The 21,964-nt window shown below is 35.6% G+C and overlaps 1 protein-coding gene across 1 annotated transcript in view; it reads left to right on the forward strand.

Moving 5' to 3' along the window:
• Positions 1-21,964, forward strand: part of FBXW7 (F-box and WD repeat domain containing 7) — a 134,945-nt gene that overhangs the window by 89,255 nt on the left and 23,726 nt on the right. The window contains 3 exon segments of the mRNA XM_032224220.1: positions 7,176-7,258; positions 10,410-10,551; positions 14,030-14,164. Coding sequence (XP_032080111.1) covers positions 7,176-7,258; positions 10,410-10,551; positions 14,030-14,164 — 360 coding nt within the window.

Consider the following 21,964-nt stretch of genomic DNA (forward strand, 5'->3'; position numbering starts at 1 on the left):
CTCAACTATACCAACTGGAGCACTATTTTATTATAGGTTACTGGTAATGAAGAAATTATAGAGAGGAACTCAATATTAGTTCCTCAGTTTTGAACTTTGGCTTCCTAATAAGTTTTCTTCCTCTTCCTCCTCATATAATTTTTATAATTAATAATGTCACCTTTATGTTTGCTAACTTTAAATATTAAAAATTGTTCTTGTAACTATTTAAAATAATTATGCATGAGTAAATAATCTGCACTTACTTAGGTTGCAGCTTGAGGGAGCTGATTGCCTTCTTTAACAGCTCAAAGTATTAATGATTCCTTCATCCTCACTTGATTCCTATTGATGTCTGATTTATTTATTATTACTACTGGAAAGTTGTTAAGTTGTTAAATAAGTATTTGTTTTTGACAGACTTAATCTTGGCCCCTCAATTCCTCTTGTAAATTGTGGGTATAAGACTTTCTTTCTTTACTGTGAGACAACAGCCTAATTTCCTGTAAAATTTAATGTTTATTGCCTTATTTAATACCAGCTTTTCCCTGAATATTTACTCCTTTTGGAGAATTTGTCATAATAAAATGAAATACAGGAATCCATTAAATTATGCTACATAACAGTTTTTAAGAGAATAGAGGTATATCCAAAAAATAATGATTAAAATAGCATTAATTTCTTTCTTCCTGTAGAATTTTGTTTTACATGCCAATGATACAAAATGTATCTAATAACTGTATCAAGAATCACTGGAGAGAGGAGGTGTAATAATTCTGATTTGCTATTTTGTGGTATATTATTAGTACAATAATTTGTGAGATGCCTAGTTAATGCAAATTTCATATATATACTGTATAATTCAGACTAAATATAAAGTTATTTTTAAGCATCTATTTGGACTTGGACAGTTGGGCACAGGAAGGAAGATCCTGGCCAAACCTTTTCTCTGACATATTAGATTTTGTATTTAAGGATGTAAAGTGAACATTTTGTTTGACTTTCCCCACAGCAAGTCTATCACATCTATTATCGACAAATATACTTTTAAACTTTTTAAATGGTTTGAATCTAAGACATGTATTTGGCCATTGAGTTACTTCTTGTCTATAAATCTGTTGTGTTCTAAATTGAATATTGTACTGTGTGATATTTCAAATAGATTTTTCCATTATTTATTTTATTATTACATTTAATTTATTAGATGTTTATCCTATCTTTATTACTTTATAAGTAAGTCAAGATGATAAGCATACATAATATACCTTCTATTTGTACTGTAACTCTATGAGGTGGGGTAGTCTCAGAGAGATTGGCTGCCATGCTTGAGGATGGACTACAATTCATTGTCTCTAGATTTCTAGACTACATCAAACTGGTTCTGCTATTTGTGAATTATGTATGTATCTATATATGTATGTAGTATGTATGTATGTACATAATATACAATATACAACTTATACTGTATTGGTGCCCCATGTTTATCCTGGGGTACATATATGTACTCTCCTATTCTAAACTGTTTCTACCATGAAATAATATAGAAACAAGTTTTTTATCCTCTAATATTATTGGAAAATCAAATTTTCACCAGAAAATCTATCAGGGTTTTGAATTGTAAAGGTTCTACATAAGCTGGCTTCCCATTCCATACTTAATTTCCAATATTCAGAGGGTACATGGATGGATGGGTGATGTGACTGATCAGGGAAGAAAAGCAAACAGGATCCCACTATCTATTGTCATGAGATTGTAATTCAAATGGGTTAACCTGAGCCAATTATTTTATCTTAGCTCTAGGAAGGAGGCAGTGGTAAACCACTTCTGCAAAACTTTGCAAGAAAACTATAGGCAGTCTCTAAGAATTGTACACAACTGAACAGAAGAAAAATATACAGAATTATATCTTATGTTTCATAATATGGCAAGAATTGTACTGTTTTAGGACTGTATGCTAAGCAATTATGCTAAGCAATAGCATAAAAAGCAAGCATATAGCAATCATTAAATGGTTTAAATATCTTTTAGTCTCTGCAGCTTCACTGTTATCTGGTTAAACAGATAGTCCTCAACAGGACCACAATTGAGCTAAAATTTCTGTTACTAAGCGAGAGAATGAGTTTTGCCCCATTTTATGACTTTTCTTGCCACAGTTGTTAAGGGAATCACTGCTGTTAATTAAGTTAGTAACAGTTGTTAAGCAAAGTCCTAATTGACTTTGTTTATAAGAAAGTCTCAAAAGCTGATCACATGACCCTGGACACTGCAACTCTCATAAATATAATTCAGTTGCCAAACGTCTGAATTTTGATCACATGATTGTTGGATGCTGCAATGATCATAAGTGGAGAAAACAGTCATAAGTCACTTATTTCAGTGCTGTTGTAAGTTTGAATGTTTGTCACTAAACAAACTGTTGTAAGTCGATGACTTACATATATAATGTGTATAATTCTTACATTGCCTATGATTGGCATTAGCAGAATGATGCAAATGTGTCACAACAATCATGGTGTGTGGAGTTGCTTACTAATAGATAAGTTAGCAACTCACATATTCTATGCACACTTAAAAAGCAACAAGCAAGAACTATTTTTAGCGTAACAAATTACTTGAAGGGAATTTTATTCAAGTAACTAATAGACTGTAGACAAGTTAAGTAGTATTTTAAAAAAATCAAAAGCATTTTCTTAATATTTTATACTACAGTATGAGGGAGGGAAAGTACAGTATTAATGGCAAGGATGCCATCTGGAGAAACTGTGAGCATACCTTCCACACAAGTGCCATACGGCATACTGCAGTTATTAACAGTAGAGAAAAGCATCATGTTCAGAATATGTGATAGTTCTACTTGATTTAGCAAACTTCTGCTGATCATTTTATGTTTGCATCTAGAACATACTGAATAATGTTGTACTGCTTTTATCTCCCTGCAGTATAAATTATTCTCCTTTTATAGGTGTTGAACTGCTGTGTTTTGATAAATTCAGTTAGCTCTTCATAGCAATGGCCATGGCTTTGTCCATGATTACTTAGACCAGTGTTTCTCAACCTTGGCGACTTTTAAGTCCTGTGGACTTCAATTCCCAGAATCCCCCAACCAGCAAGAGTGTTAACTGAAGAAGTAATGTTTGTTTATTCCTCTTAAAATCAACATAAGAAATCAATAACTTCCAATTGAAGCTTGCTCTGAGTTGATACATATTTTAAAAAACAACTTAGTTCCTTTTCTTCCTTTTATTAGTTGAGCTGTACTTACTAATAGTAGGAACTAATCAAAGGGAACAGGGCGCTGCTTGTTTTCTGATAGGATATGCAAACCTTCCCTTTGAATGTCCCTTCTTAATAGGCTAGTGTGGTGTATCTAATGGTGAAAGAGAAATGGTCACATGACCCCTGAGATATTGATTCAGTTAGATTTCTAAGTAATATTCATTTTTTCATTTTTAATTTCACACTTTATGAATAAAGCCTACAATTAGTATATCTTAAAAGAAGGAATACAAATTTAAAAACACACTTTAAAAGAAGTATGATGGAAGCCAGTTACCATGGAAAGTCATGGAATAAACATTTTTCATTTTAGTTTTAACCAAAAAGCAATTAGAAAGCATTTTTGGCGTGCCACATTTAAGGTGATTAGATGATCTCACGTTGGAATTGCAGCTTAATAGTTGTATCTTCCTGGTGGATGATGCTTAATAAGATTGGACTGAATGTTAAATATTCCAATGTCATGAGATTTTTTTTTCTCAAATAAGAAATGAGATTGCCAAAAGAATGCTTATGTCAGGTTATTATACAATTAACTGTACTTTATGGAGCATTTTCTGTACCCATTAGATTTGGCTTATAGGTTCAGACAGCTTGCCTGAGGGCCACAGTACACTTGTAATGAGAGAAAATTAACTTGTTTGCTGCAGCTGGCAATTTAGAATTAGCCAGTCCTATTCTGCTTACCTAAAACGAGGGAGATAAATTATTGGCCTCGGAACGATAGAGTTTCCGTGTTTCCCCAGTCCCAGTGGCCAATGTGAGCAAGGCATGGGGCTGCTTTAATTTCCTGCCGAAGTCCTTCCCATGCTGTATGCTCACAGGCTCCTTGGAACGGAGCACCATGTAATTGATGTGCAGTCTGCATTGCTGAAACTTGGACTGCACCATTCTCAGCGTGAGGGAAGATGTAATCCGATCTCTCTGCGCCGCTGAGGGAGGAATCCATTCAGTCAAGGCTTTGACTGGGCAAAGTCTCCTCCAATAATCTTCCCTCCCGATCTCATTATTCCCTCAAGTTCTTCTCCGACAAGCCCTTGCGTATGTATGTATGTGTGCCGGGCGAAGCTGTTGGATCGCGGGCTTCCTTCTCGTTCGCAGCGGAGTTTGGCTGCTGGTTCTGTTGCCCAGTCTTCCTCTTCTGACGTGCCCGAGCATGTCCACATTAGAGTCTGTGACATATCTACCTGAAAAAGGTTTATATTGTCAACGACTACCAAGCAGCCGGATACTTGGCGGCACAGAATCTCTAAAGGGGAAAAATACCGACAACATGGGCTTCTACGGCACTTTAAAGATGATTTTTTACAAAGTAAGTAACTCGCGCGCTTTCGAAAGAGGCATTATTATTCTGTATGTTAGGCAGAAGAGGAAGGGAGGAAAAATCCGTATCATTGTAGATGGCTGCAGTATCTCCGAGGTCCCCCCCCCCTCTTAGTGGGTTGGCTGGATGCTTAAAATTCTGTGTGCTGTATAAAGGCAAATAGCGAAAAGGCTCAGTGAGATGCGAAATGCTTTTATTTTAAAATCAGCATGAGAAACCAGGGGAAGATCAAATTATTTACCTTCGACTGAAATGGGTCTTCACATTCAGCTCAGCACTTTAAGCTTTTTTTAAAAAAAAAAAGACCTTCCCCTCCTTATTCTCTTTTGCATATCGTCTTCACAAAAGTATTTTTATTTTATTAATGCTGCTTCCCTTGAAAAACATAATTCTATTGCTTCTATGTAAATATTTGCATCAGGGAGGAATTTTAAAGATGTGCCTGGTGCATTCCCAGTAGCAGTGCAGAAAACAGGCTTCAGGATCTGTTCTTTCAAATAATAATGCTAATACTATGTAATACTTCTCTATAAAATTCAAATGTTTTCATGAGTATTTATGAATTATGTTTTACATTATGTAGTAGCTCTGCATTAGATTACTCTGGAGGGAATAAACTTCTTTATAAGATGATGTATGATAATTTATTACGATCTTTTTTTAATACAGTGTGCATTGCAGAGCTACTGCATATTTCACAATCTAGATTAAATCAGGATAGAAAAAGTTTATAATACAAATATTGAGGAAAATTAGAGTTTGATAACATTCTTTGGCAACTATAGAAACTGTTTTGAATATATCGTGTACTTTTGAGACAATGAAGTTGTGTTTAAAGTGGGAGTTTATGTTACAGCTCTGACTACCAAAATTTGCCTGAAGAAATCTTTTCTGTGAACGCCTTTTTTTACTACTACTATCAAATTAAAGATTGAAAAAAAAATCCTGAATAAACATGTTAATGTTAATATGGGGTTGGTCCAGAGTAATATGAGGAATCCTTTTCCAGTGGTTTCCTTATTCTCCTGCACATGGGTAAAAATATGGTTTCTGTTATTTTGTGTCTTGTTTTAAAGAAGAGGCATGCTTGTAAAGAAGGTTGTTTTCTCATTTTGGTTTTTAGTTTTGTTTGGTAACATGCGGAGTTCTGCTCCATATGAGCCAGAATCATAAGATAGGTTAAGTATAAGAACAGTTTCAATACTGAGAAAGTGAAATGAATATGCAGAACAATTTACATAGAATATTGTCCAAAATGAAATGTAATGCATTGGGTGAAAGCTGATAAGTACATTTTAAAGCCTTGGAAAAATTACTGTATCTTTGTTATCGTTACCAAAGCACCAGTACCAGCTCAATAATTAATGTATATCCATTTAATAGAAAAAATAAGTATAATTTGCTTTGAAGGGCAGTGTACCTTGGACATTACAAAAGCTATTTTCAAAAACCAATATGAAAATTAGTATTGGTATGATAGCAGTTATTTAAAATATCTACAATAATAAAATCCATTGATTTCTACATTCATCATTCTGCTCAAACATATATGCTATGTTACTTAGCCACGGTAGCAAGTCATGGCTGCTTTTCAAATTGAAATTTGAATAGATTTTAATAAACCTGTTCTAAGCAATTTCATACAGTAATGAAACTGTATTTTATAAAATTGTTGCACACAGTTTTAATTTCAATTGCTTCCTTAGAAGTTTCTAAAAATCGCTCCGTGTACTAATAATTTGTTTGACTCAATATGTTGATTACTGGGTTCTTTTTCTTTTTAGATTTACTTTTAAAACAAAACCTTTTTAAAAATATTCTCTGGAAGTTGGAGTCAAATCTTCAGACGTTCACACTCCCCTCCCACACTATTCGGATTAGGAAAAAATAGTTTTATTAAAGCTGTCAAGAGGAGTTAGAAGTGCAAAGAAAATCTCACAGAAAAGGAATTTAATGTCCTTGATTCCTTTTCATAAAATGTTTCCCAAAGAATTATGCAAGAACCTTTTCATATATTTATTCATTCAGTTATAGGAATCCTCGAACTCTAAACAACTTACAATTAAAAAGAAATAGCAAAAAAAACCCAAATATCAAGAATACAGCTGATCGAAAAACTAAAACAAAACCTTAGGACTTCCATAACCATCCAATTCCAAGGCTTGGTAGAATAAGCATATTTTAATCCTTTTCAGAAAGTTATTAAAGTGGGGGCAATGGGGATCTCATTTTATTCTCATCCTTTGTATTTTTATGCATTTTTTTTCATTCTGAGCAATTTAAAAAGCTAGTACTTGTAAATCTATGTAACCAGATTATAGAAGACAAATTATAATATAGAAGCATGTAGCAATAAATATAGCAAATATTTTCGAAGTCTAATAACTGTGGCATGCAAGATTGCACAGAAGGATGAACTGTTGGAATTATTTATGTTGTGTTTTTTAAATTATAAAAGAGAGTGGTCATTCAAAGGGACTAACGGGTCAATAAAAAGAGGGTTTCTCCCCGCCCCCCAAAAAGTAATATAAATTGTTTATTACAGTTCTACCTTAAGGTGGTAAGCTAACATCTTTTCCCTTGTCCCATTTTATAGATGAAAAGAAAGTTAGACCATGGTTCGGAGGTCCGTTCTTTTTCACTGGGAAAGAAACCCTGTAAAGTCTCAGAATATACAAGGTAATTTGCTGTAATAAACTGTCACCTGTTTTCAGATACTTTATCATATGCTGTCCAGGCACCTATTTCATGTTTACACTCAAACTAAAATTCAGTTCTCTGCAAAGGACCGAAATTTGACATTTAAGTGCTAACTACATAATTTTTTTAATTCTGAATTAGAAATAATGGGTTATAAGACTTTAATAGCACTGTTTCCATGCAAAGACTCTTGCAGGTCAGGACACTTAACAGTTTACTGGATTGTTTGGAATATAGAATTGACAATATATCTGATGCTAATCATAACATTCTTGCATGCAACAGCATGATACTTTCTGACTCATTGAATTATAACCATACCAGAGTGTGGAGTTCCATTTATAAATTAAAGCAACATACATCCATCATGAGCCAGCCTTGTCAGTTTATCAACCCTTTAATTTCTTTTGGCCAGGAATTTCAGTATCAGTGCATTCAGTTCAGCTTTACTACTAACTGGTTGCCATAACAACTAAATACAGTTCTGCTGCATTTTGTCATGTACAAATCTGCATCACTGTAAAACTTGCTTTTAACAGGCTATTTATCTATTATTGAAATATAAATTCTTTTCTAAATTCTTTATGCATTCAAATATATTCATGTATATGTTATTCATAATTATGTCTTTAACACTGCTAATTCTTAAGAAATTTTAAAAAAATCATCTACCATACTCAGAATTTCCTGAACTGCAAGATGGGCAGCAGATACATTTGATAAATATTGAGCCAGCCAATTGAGATTGAAGTTAACATTAAAAATATGAGAACTTTTTCATTCTAGCATAATTGGTTTTAATTGTTTCTATTTGGGGGGAGGATATAGATAACTCCTATAAAAGAATGCATTTTGAACACAATATTATTATGAGGCAATGTTACTTTTTGGATTTGAATTACTGACGGAATATTTGGAATTGATTTCATATCATTTAGTAACACGTATTCATGAAATCAAAAAATGCATGAATTTTATTAGGCGAATGAAAATAGTTAATACAAATGAATTCTTATTATAATCTTAAGATTATTTTATTTATTATTAAATTTATTTAACTATAAAAATCAAATAATTTGCACTGTAATATCATCCTTATTAGACATTAGATCCTAATTTTGCTTTCAATGGGAGAATGTAATGAAAAATGATAAAATAATGCTGTTAAACACAAAAAGCTATCTTATACACTGAAGCAGTTAACTCATCCATTTAGAGCAGGGATGTCAAATTTGTGGCCCGCAGATCGGATGCATCCACGTGCTGGCTCTCCCCCCCCCCACTCAGGTTAGGAAAGGGGGGAAAAGTCCTGATACACCACGTGATGTTTGACACTCCTGATCTAGAATGTTTTTGACCTCTGGCCTCCGTAACCGTAGTCTCTGAAGTAGAAGGGTTTTTTTTTTCCTTAGCCCTACTTCCTGAAGTCCTTCTAGCTAGAAATACTTGAAAATAGAAACCATAGCGCCGTTTTTCTTTTAAATACATTTAGTATTCCTACACAAATGTTTTTCAAATATTTAGCCATATAGTAATTGAGTCTTAGAAGAACCGGGAAGGAAATAAATTAGCGGCTCAGTATTCAAATGTATGTTAGCAATAAATGCACTGATTAGAAAAACTGAGTTTAAGCTTTGAATTTCTGAGCAAAATTACTGCTATTCAAACATTTTGTATGTATTTTTATAATTCAGTCTGTTCAAAGGCAAGTCCATATGAATATGCTTGTAATCAACAACATACCATAGAGGTTAAATTATTTTAAAACTTGAATTTTTTCCTAGCTTGTTTAGTGATCGTTCAAAGTTACAACGGCAATGAAAAATGTGATTTATGACCATTTTTCACAGTTGCAACCTTTATAGCATCCCCATGCTCATGTGATCAAAATTCAACAGGTTCATATTTATACTGTGTCCCAGGGTCATGTGATCACTTTTTGCGACCTTCTGATAAGCAAAGCCAATAGGGAAGCCAGATTCGCTTAACAATTGGGTTATTAACTTATCAATTGCAATGATTCAATTAAAAACTGAGAAAGGTCATAAAATGGGCCAAAACTCACTTAACAAATGTCTCACTTAACAACAGAAATTTTGGGCTTAATTGTCATAAGTTGAGGACTACCTGTACTTTTAACCTGGAAGATGATTACAATTTTATTTTTAGTTTTGATTAATATTTATATAAAGATAATTCTAAAATTATATTTTCTGGACAATCCAGAACAGATTGGATAGCTATAAAGGGGAGAAGGAAAAAAAGAAAGTTGAATTAGTCAGTGGTTCAGTTACATAATGATATGGTCAATTAATTAATTATTACATTAATTATTCACAAGTAAAGATGCAATAAAATATTTGTGCATTATGCTTCTACTTTGGGTAGTATTGCCAGCCCTCTGTGTCTTTCTGAGCATACTATAAGCTATAAAAAACTCAACTAGGATATTTTACTCCTTACCACTCTGTTTCAGTGGACGGTCATCATTCCATGATAATGACATACTAATTCTTCCTGACACGTTTTCAAAACTTTTATTGGTTTATTTGTTTTTGCATTTCAGTGTGCATCTGGAGGGGGCATGTTTGTTTGTTTGTTTATGAAAAAACAAGTTTCATGTCTATAGTGTTGCTCTCTTTAATTCTCAGTGGCTATGTTTTTGTTCTATTTTTGTTTGCACTTTCCACATGAATTCACTTTGAGGTTTTATCGCTAAGATTCAGCATATTACCATGCAATGCCCAGATGACTATAAACTGATATATAAACACCAGGGATTGTGAGATTTAAAGTAATTTGAAGCTGAAAAATACTAGTGAATCAGTGTAAGCTCTTTGATACATCTAAAATAATACTTCAAATTCCTTGTTTTTGGATAACATCCATTAAATAAATTAAGCTAAACTTGATTCACTTTTTAATTTTATAGGGTTTAAATACAGCTTTTTGGAAGTTTCATAGCCTTATAAACTATCAAAACATTGAATTTGTAAAAGAGATGGGATTAGGTAAAGCGTGCTAATAATAACAAAATTTGCTTAAATAATTAGAATTAAGCTTGCTAAAGGAAATTTTATATTAGAAATAAATATTTCTGGAATCTGAATTAATTATTTTTCTGCCATAGCACTACTGGGCTTGTGCCTTGTTCAGCAACACCAACTACATTTGGAGATCTGAGAGCAGCCAATGGTCAAGGACAGCAACGTCGTCGCATTACATCTATCCAACCGCCAACTGGACTTCAGGAATGGCTGAAAATGTTTCAGGTAATAATAAGTTTCTTTAATTAGCTAATTGTAATAATTCAGAATAGGTTTTTTTGAATCTATTGCAGAATATGAAGAATATTTCACTACAAAGTTACACCACTTTACTTTTCTCTCTCTACTCTTCTTTTGAAATAATCAGAATTAATAATCCATGTGTTATGTGTATCCTGCTCTTTTTTTCTTTTTCCCAGTCTTTTTATTATAATAAAGTAAAGGTAATATTTACAAAAGGTTTTAAAACCTTTGAAACCTATGGGTTTTGTCCATAAATCATAGCCAACTTTAGGGGGAAGTGCTCATCTCTTTTTCTAGGCCATTGAGCCAGTGCTGTCTGAAGATGTTTTTGCAGTCATGTGACCAGCATGACATCACACTGCATTGGAGAGCATGTGGCGAAACACAAAAACACTTATTTTCCCACCGCATTATATACTATCAAATTGCTAGCATGGAAGGAGCTGAGGCAAGTGATGGGAGCTCATTCTGTCATGCAGTGGTAGGACTTGAACCGTTAGAGTACAGACCTTCTCCAGCATCTTTAAAGCCATTGAGCCACCGCACCTCTTTAATTAAATTCAACATTACATTATAATGCAGTCACACATTTAATTGGTCCTGTATGGAGGTATTTAATTAAGTGTATTTAAAGACACAGTACCAAGTATAAAACAAGGTGAAAGGACTTAATTACAATGGAGATGGTTGCATTATGAAAAACTAGGTGAGAGACAGATAGTCATGGAGAAAATCTATCTTAGGTGGTTGCTACGAATTAACCCTGACTTGATGACATATAATCAAAAGATTAAAGTTTTATAGTTCTTAGTTATAAATTAAAATGAAAGATTTCTATCTTAAAATACTCAATATATTATGTTTTTTAAAAAACCACTTAATATAGAAACCATTGCGTAGTACTGGTTTAAAAAAGATTAAATGCAATAACATTCATCCATAGAAGTTAGCATGTTGTAATTTCAATTTTTAGTGTAGTTGAATATAGTTACTGCCATTGTATATTTAAAAATATCAGTTCATCATGTAATATACTACTCTCTAAAAACTAAAATCAATCATCCTTATTAGACTACATTGAAATATTATAAAATTTGTGAATAATAGTAACAAAATTAATATTTCTTGAATAAGCTTAGTTATATAATTCCAAAATACTTTTTAAAAATATACAGTCAAACAATGAACATGCATATTATTCAAGAACAAAAATGCATATTATTAAAACTGCAAACATGTTTTGATTCCCTAAATATGTTAGAAAATGTCCCATATAGGATTTCTGCTTCCTAAAAATCTCATCTTAATGCAACTTTCTTGAAATAAATATTTTTTAAAAAAAAAGGTGAAGTGTCACAAGGGTGGAAGATAACAAAGCAAGAAATACCGGAAAAAATACATGTACTAGATGTATCTCCAAGATGAGCAGAGTATAATGCAACCTGGGTGCTTAAATAGAGGAACTCTCCAGCATTCCTGAGATGTTCAGAACTAATTGACAGAGTCAGATTTGGCAAAAGTATATCTCATACTTGTAAACCTGAATAGAGAATTCCCATAATACAAAAGAAACATAATTGTTCATCTTTAATGGACATTCAAGACTTGGGTATCACAAAGAGAAAGCTATTTATTGTGCCAAACTTTAAATAGGATTGTTAATTGTTAATCCTATTTTTGAGTATAGAAGGGTGAGCTGATTCAATCATTAATATGTATCTTAATTATAAGGTAATTTCAGTAATACCTTGCATGTTCAGATATTTGACAGCTAATTGTCAGCAGAATTTTCATACAGTCAAAGCAAGCATATAAAAATGCTTAACCGTCAGGGATTTAAATATCATTAAATTATTTTCTGTGTCCATATAAGAATGACCTTATTTGCAGTCAGTGAGCAAATTGCGTGCTCCTAAATCTCAAATGATACTTTTTGATTGTTGAATCATAATGCAATATAGCAATCTATGCTTATCAGTATAATTTGCAGACTAATGTTTAAGGAAGTACATTTAAAGACTGAACGCATGGCATTTTTCATTGCTAACTAACTACAGGAATCAATAATAGAACAGAATAAAAAGTTGCAAGGCACCTTGGAGGTCCTCTAGTCTAATCCCTGCTCAAGCAGGAGACACTATACCATTTTGTACAAATGGTGTCCAATCTCTTCTTAAAAACCTCAACTTTGGAGGCAAGCCATTTCATTGAGTAATTGTTCACACTGTCAGGAAATTTCTCCTTAGTTTTAGATTGGATTTCCCCTTGATAAATTTCCCATCCATTACTTCTTGTCCTGCCTTCAGATGCTTTGGAGAATAGAATGACTCTCCTCTTCTTTCTCACAGCCCCCTAGATATTGGAAGACTGCTATCAAGGCAGCTCTGGTTAGATTAGATATACCCAGTTCCTGCAACCATTCTTCATACATTTAAACCTCCATTCCCCTAATTATCGTTGTTCTTTTCTGCACTCCAGAGTGTCAACTGCATGCTTCTCTCCATATAAATGGAGTTCCATTAAGGACTACATGTTAAGTACAGTTTGTCAGCCAGTTACGAATTCATCTGATTGTAATGCTGCCTAACCCACATTTAGGGGGAAGCTCTCAAAAAAGTCAAAATGGTAGTCACCTCCTTTGTTATCTGAGTTGATGTCACACAAAAACACAAAGGAGTACAGCTTTGATCACATTGTTATCTATAGATAACAGATAAAAACTATGAATAAAACTATGAAAACAGAAAACTATGAATACAGAACACCTGTTTTAATGTTTTCTTTTTATTTAAAACTTTAAAAAAATTGTATAACTGCACGTCTGTTTTTGCTTACATTCTGCTAACTATAGCTATTATGTTTGTGCCTTTGAGTCAGTATTGACTCTAGTGTCTATCTGGACAACTCCCTGCAGTTTTCTTGGCAAAATTTCAGAAGTAGTTTGCCCTTGCTTTCTTCTCAGGGCTAAGAGAGACTGACTGGCCCAATGGCATCATCTGGCTTTGTTATTAAGGTGGGACTAGAACTATGAACTCCTGGTTTCTTGCCTGCCTTATTCCTTAACCACTATACCAAACTGTTTCTCTTCAGCTTAACTGTTAGGTTTTTAGTAATTTTAGTGATCTTTCTTAGGGTTCCAGAAAGCCTTGAAAACGTGGCTCTAGTCCCAAACAGGGGTTGATATTTGTCACATTTAATGGGCCCTGTTTTATATTGTGTGATTTGTTAACAGTGTTTCAGTCTAGGATGCCTGTTGATTTAATATTTCTTGCTGTTTTTTGTTTATTAATTGTACTCCACTCTTAAGTCCATTGGAGATAGCTGATCAGTGAATTGATTAAATAAAATAAGAATAAATATTTTTTTTTACTTCAAGAGTTCATTATAACAGTTTTCAAATGTTATAAAGATTTTCTAAGTATTGAAACAATAGTATGAAAAGTATATTTGTATCTCTCAGAGCTGGAGTGGACCGGAGAAGTTGCTTGCCTTAGATGAATTGATTGATAGTTGTGAACCTACCCAAGTGAAGCATATGATGCAAGTGATCGAACCCCAGTTTCAAAGAGATTTCATTTCCTTGCTCCCCAAAGAGGTGAGGATTCTTATTTAATATTGGGCTATGGTTACTGTTTGACTATATAATCTATTATTTGCCACCCTTAAGCATTTCCTAACTAATTATAGTCCTCAATATTTTCAGCATAACACTGTTAATTGGTGTTAAAAAAGTCTGGAAGATGAAAACTGCTATGATTTAATAATGTAGTTCTTAAATAAAATGCTTGCAAGACCAATGACTTTTTTCATTGATTAACTTGCTTTTTGTTATGGTTATTTTTATTTGTAGTTTTTTTGAAGCTTTGCAACTGTTTCAAAATAATTTAGATTAAATGTTGTTGGCATTTAGCTTCCCAAAAGTTGCATATTGTCTTTCGGGGGGCGGGGGGGCTAGTTTCATTTTATGTGGCATAATCTCCTGTAGAGTTTGTTACAATTTTCCTTGAATAAGTTGACAATTTATTCAAATATATAATCTTATTGCAATCTTAAACAGAGACAAGTCTTATTCATTCATTATTCAGTTTTTATGGCCACTTATTCATGCATCACCCTGCTTAGCTCACAAGTTTTTAAACAGAACAGTTAAAACAAAATTCTTAACAACCATATGGGGGAGGGTGGGTAGACAATTACAAAATATTCACCATACTAAAGGGCATCTCTTATGCCTTATCTCAGTGACTGCAGAAAGAACCTGATCTTCAGTGCTTTCTTCAAGGCAGATAAAATTGGGTTTGTGTACATGTTGAAGGAGATGTTCCAGAGGGCATATACAATGACAGAGACAGTACACTTCATGAGCTGACATTGTTTAATAGATGAGACCCAAGCATACTGATTTTGTTGGATATTATCAAATGGGCAGACAAAATAAGATACAACCAGTCCTGCCTCTAATTATGCAGGTCATGTTAGATAAGCAAATCTGACTTCCCTGTTGATTTTGCTTGACACATGCTGGCTGGGAAGATTGCAAATGACTCTAGGATGCTTCAACCATTGTAAATGTATGCCACTTGCCAAGAGCCTGAATTTGACCAGGGAACCATGGAGATGCTGCTACAGTCGTAGGTTGTGAGGATCAGTTGTAGTCATTTTTTTCAGTGCTGTTGTAACTGAACGGTTCTAAACAATTATGTTATTCAAGGTCTACCTGTAATAGTGTTATAGGAGGGTACCACATGACAGCTTGCGACAGCCATACCATGTTGTAACAGTTGTAATTTCTGAGTGATCTTCAGGGTATCTCAGGTTGAGCATATTGCAGTGATTTTAATGGGAGGGGATAAGGCTGTCGCAAGCTGTGAACATGAGTAGGGCCTCCCAATCCATACGCATTTGGCGTATCAAATGAATATATAAAAAGACCTTCCTAACCAAAGATGTCATCTGCTCTTTGACCAGGAAAGAAACTGATATATGAGCTAGCTTTGCCTGGAGAAATGCTACCCAATCCACAGATATAGTTGGTAAAAGCCCAGAAATATGTAACCATTCTTGCTAGATTGAGTTGTTCTGTAGTTAAAATAATTTTGCTTAAATGGAAGAACCTGCTATTATTTCTTCAAATCTTTGCCTAAAAGTTAAATGTTCGGTTTACCTAAAATCCTGTCCTCCATAGAAGGATGTCTACAATGCCTTTGAAGAATATCAGTAAAGTTGTCACAGGGATGTGCTATTAATTAGAAAGGAAAGATTAAATGGACAAGTAGGTTTTAATCATCTTTTAGTTGACCATTATTCTAAAAGAATGCTTTATGTTTCAATTAATTGTTTTTTTGCCGATCTGTGAAAGTAGGCTTGAAAAAATGTGTAATAATTCTGTGTAATTTTGAGTGCAAGCTTATTTTGTCAAATGCCTATCCCCTCCTAATTCCAATATCTTTTGGCAAATTTTAATGAACACATTTAACAGTATATCGGCCTATTTTGATGGATGTATTTTTAAAACCCAGTTTTGAACAGCCACATTCAGCCTATCAGGATAGATGTTGTTGGTTGGCTGTATTTTTAATCATTTCCATCACCTATACTATATTTCAGGAAATCGAACATTCTAAACATATTTGAGGTCTTAACGTTTTGTTGCAATGTGCATAGGGAAAGGAAGGCACAGAGTGCAGGTATTATGGTGCAAAAAGATGATAATTTTGGCCTAAAGGAAAGTAATTCATATTGCTACATTCCTGTCTGCTTCCCAGGAATATCTTCAATTTTGTTATTCAGCTTAAAGAATGCTTACTTAACTAATACTCTGATTCAGTCTTAATTGTGGGATGGAACATTGTCTTGTCTCATATTATGAAGATCAAATTTAATATAGAGGGAGATATTAATAATTCACAAATATGTGTTCTGTGGTCTTTGGCAAAGCGGTAGTCTTGACATAGGAAATGGAGAGAGTAAATAGCCTGGATTCAGAACAATTATATCTTCTCATTTGAAAAGCTTATTATAGCAGTTAACCAGTTCCATAGCCAGTGTTGAGAGACGGATTGAAGCCTAGGGCCTTTTTTTTTTAGCATTGCAACTACCCAATTACCTAACGGCTTCCCAAGCAAGAGTCAGGTGAGGTTTATTTGGAGGGTTTCTTTAAGCTAGGTATTTTTATATTTTTGTTTTACTCTTAGCAGCTGCCTGTACAAGTCCCTGCAGTTTTCTTTGAAAGATTTTTCAGAAGTTTTCATCATATTTAAAGAAAGTCTTGTTAACTACATCCTGTACCCGTGATTTCTGGTTGTATTATTTTTCTAGTTGTGGAAATAGTTCATGAAAGTCTTTTCTAAGACACTGTTTTATGTACCTAAATACTAATGCCACATTTCACTTCTTTCTACAGGCTGAACAGAAGTTCCTTTAGCCTTTTCTAGGTCAATCTATAACAATGTATAATCATTTTATATTGTTGGCCTTTCTAGGAACTGTCTCATGTTCAGCTCACCCCCAGGTCACAGTAACCGTCATAAGTATGAGTTGGTTGCAAAGCATCTGAATTTTGATCACATGATGATGGAGATGCTGCAACAGTCATTTATAAGTCACCTTTTTCAGTGCTGCTGTAACTGAAATTACATTAAATGAACTGCTGTAAATTGAGGACTATCTATATAGCCAAATGATTTATTACTCTTAAGTTTAACCCTAGATAAAAATATGCATATGCATGCATAATAATAAAACATTAAAAAACACAATATTTCTATAATCATAACAGATCTAATCATCAAATCCAAACTTCATTTTTATGTTTCTCAAGGAAGAAGTCTAAAAATGGTTTCCAAGTAGAAACCAAGCCAGATAGGCTGTCTTCATCAAAGTAATTAGTTTTTCTTTCTTGTCCCTTTTTATCTTTTTCCTTTTTATTTAGTTTTTTATCTCTCTTTGAAACTTATAAAGTTGATTTTAATAAAGGATTTTTCTAGCCTAAAGCAAGTAGGTCTACATTAGCAATCCATATTGCTTCAGATATATTGTTTACATATCTTACATAACATATCATACTTTCCCTGGCCTTTTGACTCAAATTAGATATTGTTAAAATCTTGTTCAAATTAAGATTATATTCCCAGTATTCCCCTTGTCTAAAAAAAACATGCCTTCATTTTGAATCCATTTTGTCATTTATATCCAAGAGGTAATTTAATGGCCCCTAACTCTAATTTTCTAAAGCAGCCTGCAATTGAGAAGATAGGATTATGATTAATTCAGAAATATTTTGAATTTGTTATAAATTATGCTCCTTGCACTCATATATATCCCTTAAAGTGGAAGTGTTTAGAGTCTTAGACTTTATAGTTTTATTTTAGAAGTACTAAAATAGATTTAGAACTACTACTTTACTTATAATTTGTCCTGATTCTCAGAATGATTTTGTTCATTTCTATGATTTGAGTGTGATATATAGTAGTATTTTTCTTTTATATTTATTCATTTATGTGCTGTTTCTTTCCAATCATGTTCTCATTTTTTCTTTATATAATTGCCATGAATTAGGTTTTTAGCCTATTAAAATATCTCAATACCATTAAGGACATTTAGGACAATATGCACATTTATAGAGCATAAATTGCCATATTAAGAACGGAAGAAATTAAGTGCAGAATTATACATATTTTTTATTAAATCAAGGAGACCAAAATATATAATGCTTTATTAATAAGCAAGGCAATAAAATATTGTTATATAGAGTTTGACAACTCAGGATCACCTCATAATGAACTTGCATTTATTTTCAGCAAATATTAGAATCACAGGTTATATGTGCAGTTCTATTGCAATTGTTTTCCTCAGAAACAGTTCTTATCAATTCATTGTTTTAATTAGGTCTTCAACTCTTATTAGTTATATATAAATTCTACTTATTCTCAAAAATTATAGTCTGTTCTAACTATTTTAATATTTTACCATAACCTGGTGATTTCAAATACATCAGTAGTACCAATAGAGGAGACTAGTAAGTAGTTCATGGTTGAACTGTGGAATCCTTGGTGCTTTCTGAGCATGGTTGATTGCGTAGTTTCATTACCGTGCTGGGTAACATCATCAATGTGAGTGAGTATGGATTTGTGCTCCCTGATTAACATTCAGTAGTGTTCCCTACCAGTTTTGGTGGAAATGTAATTTTTTCCCCTTGATAGTATCTTGATTAGGATATTGTTCTCTGCTTAAGTGTTTTATCTGGTATTAATCTCTGTGTCAGGGTTCCAGATAGCATCCTCAATCAAATAAAGTCCAAGGCTAGAGATTCCTCAAAGTTCTAATTATTACAGAAGCCATGCTAGAACATCTGGGAAACCCGAATCTGAAAGCCTCCAGGTTTTCCACATCCTTTGAAAGTTGAAGACCCTGCCTCAGCACCCACATGTCCATCACTGGCCCAATCAATCACTGTCACAAAGAAAGATTCCTCCTATCCATGTCAGTCCAGGTGCAGGGACACGATGACCTTGAGAAGGAATTCATCTGAGATACTCTGAGAAGGAATGTTATTTTGGCTATATAACTCCCATGCTCCATACAACCCCCCCTCCCAATTTCCCACAGCAGAATATTTTTCAATATGTGGCAGACTTGAGGCACAATGCCAAAGATGGTTTCAAAGCCTGACACTCTGCTTATTTGGATGTTGGATGCTGAAGAGGATGTGTTCTGGTCTTTTGGTTTCCTTCTTGGCTTTCTTACTGTCTCTTTTTAATAAAATATGGTTTATTTCTGTGGTGTCTATTGATGGCTGATTTGTCTGAATCTTCCTGGAATTCCAGGAATTCCCTAGCATTTTTGGATTTACCTTGAATGCTCACAGTTTCACAATTGAAATTGTGGTTGAATGTGACCATGTGTTGTGAGAGTTTTGTGTGTCTTTAGTCATGGATAATTCTCTGCTAGCTTTCTATCTCTCTATACCACACTCCTTACACAATAGCCGTGATGGTGAACCTACATGCCATATAGGTGGCCCGCAGAACCCTCTCGGCAGGCATGCCAGTTGTCCACCCCAGGACAGCCTCCTGCCAGCCATGCTGGTTTTTTTGATCTCTGCCATGCATGCACAGGGGCGTGGTGTATGTGGGGGTGTGGCATATGTCCGGAGGGCACTTGCATTGTATTTTGGGGGTTTGTGTGACCCCTGCACCCTGTTTTGGGCCTGGAAGGCCTCCTGCACAAACTTGGAAGCCAAAATGGGGCACAAGGGGGGGAGGCGTCAGGCTGCACTCTTTTTTGGGCCTGGAAAGCCAGCTACACAACCTGGAAACCAAAAATGGGAGAGAGGGAGCAGAGAAGCACAGGAACGGGGTGCATGAGTGGGGGTGCTCACATTACATTTTGGGGTTGCGCATTTACATGTACATATGCACATTTCAGGCACTTGGCACCAAAAAGTTAACCATCCCTGCACTACAGCAATAGCACTAACAATAGCACTTACAACTATGTGTTATAAATCGATCCTGTTTTGTATTCTTGGGCGCCTGGATCATTTATTTAAGATGTTTTGGAGGGAATTGTTTGGTTTTTTATACTCTGGTGATGTGTGGTTATAATTGTAGGTTGTTTCCAAGATATTTCTCCATAGTGAGGAACACGACTGCCTATATAATATCTTCCAATAAAATGGAAGATTTATCAAAAGTACCTGACCCGCTCAACCCACTATAACCCAAGGTAACCCAAGGTATAAAATGGACAACATACCAAAAAGGGCATTGGTACTTACCTGATACGCCTCTTCCATAGTGAGGGAGGAGGAGTATCCAGAATGGGTTGACCTTGTCCTCTCATGATTGGATGAGTCAGATAAGCTCTTTGGGCAACGCCCCCTGGCCATCAGGTATTCCCAGTTATTGACCTCATCCAACTCACTGGAAAGGTTCACCATTCTGGATCTCCAGTAATTTACAAGGGATTAAGGAAAATAAGCTTGGACCTGGCGAATCTTGCCTCCCTACATCGCGCACAGCCTCCTCCTGCAAGGACTGGACTGCCACAAGCCCCCTGGGGCGGCACGCTGCCCTGGCCACTGAGTGAGACTGGAGTCACTCAGTGAGGACCTTTGTCGAGCAAGCAGGAGGAGAGGGCACAAGCCTCCCTGGAGGCAAGCCCTTGCCGCAGAGGTTCACAGACGCAGGAGCGCTCCCCTGCTCCCCTCAGGAGGTTGAGCCACGAAACCGCGGCTTGTTAAAAACGCCCTGGAGGGCTTGCGCTGGCAGCGATCACCAGAGAACAAGGTGAGAGCGGGAGAGGCTCACAAAGAGCTACGGGAGGCAGGGGGGGGCGAGAGAGAGAGCCCCCAGCGGCAACCACAGGGCAGCCTGCAAAAGGCACAAGCCATTTCCATGTGCTCCAGCAAAGAGCAGCTTTTTGAATTTGGAGCCCGGGGCCATCTTGAAACTACATGGTCCAGATGGCGGCCCCCAGCAGCTCAGAGGAGGCCGTCAGGAGCCGAACCCTGCAGCAACAACATTGGAGGTTCCGAGGAGCCCTTAAAAAGGTTAGAGACCATTGCAGAGGCATTAGCCAAGGGCGGGGGAGGCAGGCAAAGGCCAAAAGGAGGCATATCTCCATCAAGGGGGGTTAAAGAGGCAGGCTGTGGATCAATTCCCCACCCCAAGCCTACCTCCAAGTAGGAAAGGCAGAGGCAGCTGCCCACAAGACCGGCAGCAGGAAGAACCACCCCCACCCCCCCGGAAACTGAGGAAAGATTACTAGTTTTCTCTTCAGGCAGCAAGGTCCCCTCCCTCCAGGGGAGGATTCCCTTTGGCTTTGTCATCCGGTGTTCCAGCAACCTTGCTATCACGATTTATGCAAGCCCTATTCTGTCCCTTTCTGATTGCTGAGTAGCAATCTCCTTTAAGAACACTTCTCCTTTAAGTAAGAGAAAGAGAGGGGAGGGGCGAGAAGGCTCTCAGCTATCGGTAGTTAACAGCAGGAGGCCGGCAGCTCTTAGTAGCACAAGCTGTTTTTTGTTTCTTTGTTGCTAAGTCCTGAGGGCGGGGCTATGGTATTTGCCCCACAGAGCCATTTGGGAAGAAGGGGGAGGAGAGGCCCCACGTGGCCCAAGTTGGCAGCCCCCTGCAGCTGGGTGGACACAAGCAGGAATCAAGTCCTCGCTGCTAAGGCCTGCGGCTCCACTGGAGGCCCATCAGGTTAGAAATTACCCCTGAAGGCCCGTCCAAGGGTGGGGGCGACTAGGCAAAGAGCAAAATACAATGTAATACAATACTATACAATACAATAGCAGACTTGGAAGGGACCTTGGAGGTCTTCTAGCCCAACCCCCTGCCTAGGCAGGAAATCCTATACCATTTCAGACAAATGGCTATCCAACATCTTA

This window comes from Thamnophis elegans, chromosome 9 (assembly GCF_009769535.1).
Source record: "Thamnophis elegans isolate rThaEle1 chromosome 9, rThaEle1.pri, whole genome shotgun sequence".
Classification (NCBI taxonomy): Eukaryota; Metazoa; Chordata; class Lepidosauria; order Squamata; family Colubridae; genus Thamnophis; species Thamnophis elegans.